Source organism: Dictyostelium discoideum (assembly GCF_000004695.1).
Source record: "Dictyostelium discoideum AX4 chromosome Un chrUn_0003, whole genome shotgun sequence".
In the NCBI taxonomy this organism is placed as follows: domain Eukaryota; phylum Evosea; class Eumycetozoa; order Dictyosteliales; family Dictyosteliaceae; genus Dictyostelium; species Dictyostelium discoideum.
In genome coordinates this window covers 1-2,594 of record NW_003102060.1, presented here as the reverse complement: position 1 = coordinate 2,594, position 2,594 = coordinate 1, and the positions used below count along the sequence as shown (strand labels likewise).

Here is a 2,594-nt window from a genome sequence, read left to right as displayed (position 1 = left end):
AATACTTCAAGTGATGATGATGAACTTGATCTTAGTTTACAAATTAAAACAACAAGATCAGGAAGAAAAGTTACACCGAAGAGATTATAGTCCACCTCTAAGCCAAAGCTAGCCTAAAGAAGGAAGGGGAAGGTGTTAGAGACTCAAAACTAAATTAATTTAAAGTTAGTATGAGCTCAACAACGTAACAAATTCGCGCATCTCCATGTAAAAATATTTCATTTAATTTTAATTTTTATTTTTTAATTTTTTATTTTTTCAGTTGAAAAATAAAAAATTAAATTAAATAAAAAAAAATTAAATTAAAATTTAAAAAAAATAATAAAATTCTGATTTTCGGTTTAGTTCTCATAACGCCCTTACTTTTAATTATCTCTTTTAAGTATGTTTACTTTTATGATATTAGTCTTTCACTCTTTCTATCCTTCATATTAAAAAACATTACTTTAAAGATTGGACTGTTTGATTAAAGATTGAACAAATGTGACAATGGATTGAAGATTAGTGTGAGTGACTTTTACACAATTTAAAGCAAATTTAAATTGTATTTGCTTTAAATTGGCTTTAAAGGTGCATTTTTCTTTGCTGTGTCCTTGGGCGTTCCATATTGCTATCTTACTTGTGTTCATTAGTTAGTGAGATTGATAAGTTTTTATTAATCTTTTGTAAATTGTTGTTCATAATTGTGGATATTTGTTCGAGATCATTCTCTTGATTTGGCTCCTCCTGGTATTTTCTCTTTGTTGATATTGTTTCTGATGAGTTATTTAAAGTATCTTTGAGGTGTTCCTCTATATTTTCTTCGATCGTTTTAATCTTTTTTTGTTTAATGTTGAATTTTGGTCTGCTTGGTTTGTTTAATTGTGGTGGAGGGGGTGGAGGGGAGGAGGAGGAACATAAATTGATTGTTCTGGTTGATAAAGTAGTTCATTTAGTATGTTATCTTTAGTTGGAGAATCCAATTCTCTGATGCTAAAAACAATTGGTTCAGGTGAAATCAGCTCTAATAATTTATTTGGTATTGGTGAAGAGTCATCAAAGATAAAGTCAGTATTAAGCATAGAAATGCTAACTTCGAATTGAGAACTTAAATTGAGTGATGGTTCATCTTTATCTTTGGGTGGAGAGGTGAAAGATGTATTGTCACTATTATTTGTTTTTTGTTGTTTTTCATTGGTTTTTTCTTCTTTGGCCATAGATTCTTTATATTTTAAAATTTTCCATTTAGTGATATTTATAACAGTGAAGTCGTTAAGTGCTTTTATTTTAGATTCTGGTTCCCATTCAGTGTTTACTCCGATATGGGTAAAGGTAGAATGGTTGATTTCCTGGTTCACATTTGATGAATTTATTTTTTAACTCAGTGGACATTGTTGTGAGATATTCTTTGTGATCAACTGGAAATTTTGATGTAATACTAATAATTGTGGAATTTTTTATTTTTGTTTGTTTGAATGAATTACTAGCATCCCTAACTACTTGAATGCTGTCGGTGTGAACTCCTGTCCATCCTGATTTGCAACTGATTACTATTGTATTACTAGATACGTAAGAGATTTAATTTTTTTCAAAGTTGGATTTAATATATATGGTGAATTCTTTTTCTTAGTTAATATTTTAATGTTTATTGACCAATCGAGATAAATGCTCTCTGACATTTATTATTTGAAATTTCTGATAAGTGAGGTGAGTTTTTTTTTTTTTTTTTTTTTTTTTTTTTAGTCTTTTTTTATATGAAAATGAAATATCAATAAAAATGTTGTTGTTGTTGATGTTTTTTTCTTACTGAGATTTTTTTCTTTTTTTTTTCAATTTGCCTTCGCAAAGTTTTCAAAAAAAAAGAAAAAATTAATTACATTAAAATAAAGAAGGCCAATGATTTACTCTTTGTGTATTTTATTTTATTTTTATGTCTTTTTTTTATATGAAAAATGTTGTTGTTGTTGATGTTTTTTTTCTTACTCACTTTTTTTACATTAATATTTCAGCTATTAATAATGAAAAATAATCAAAGCTTATTTAGCTCATATGGTAGATAGATAGCTTAGAATGTAAGAGGTCACGGGTTCGATTTCCATATGCAACATTTTTTAAACGGAACTTCCGGAAAGGGAGGTCTCAGGTTCGATTCCCATATAAAACATTCCATCCGCGGAACTTCTGAAAAGGGTAGTTTTCACTTGTATTGTGATGTTAGTGATAAAGCATTATCAGGTGTATTATATCAAATTCAAGGTGATAAATTCAAAGTCATTTGGCTCCACAGTAGAAAACTTACTGACACTCAAAAGAGGTACAGCATAGGTGATAGAGAGTTCCTTTCAATCATTGATTCTCTAAAGAAGTTTCAACATTTATTAATTGGTAAAAAGGTTTCAATCTACACTGATCACCAAAATCTTACATATATTATCAATAAGTCAAACGATAAAACGTACACAAAGAGACAAGATAATTATATGAAATATATTAAAGAATTTGATTATGAATTAAGACATATAAGTGGTAAAAAGAATTTTATAGCTGATTTCTTATCTCGTAAATATGATAATTTCCAATGCAATGAATCGTTTTTAAATAAAATTAAGGAAGAA

General features: G+C 28.0%; 1 protein-coding gene across 1 annotated transcript; it reads right to left on the bottom strand.

Annotated features, from left to right (window-relative positions):
* Positions 1-857: 857 nt before the first annotated feature.
* On the bottom strand, positions 858-1,196 carry DDB_G0294170 (hypothetical protein; the record flags this gene model as incomplete). The annotated part of the gene is made up of 1 exon (XM_628810.1): positions 858-1,196. One exon carries the CDS (start codon positions 1,194-1,196, stop codon positions 858-860), a length of 339 nt encoding a protein of 112 aa, XP_628812.1.
* Positions 1,197-2,594: the final 1,398 nt, after the last annotated feature.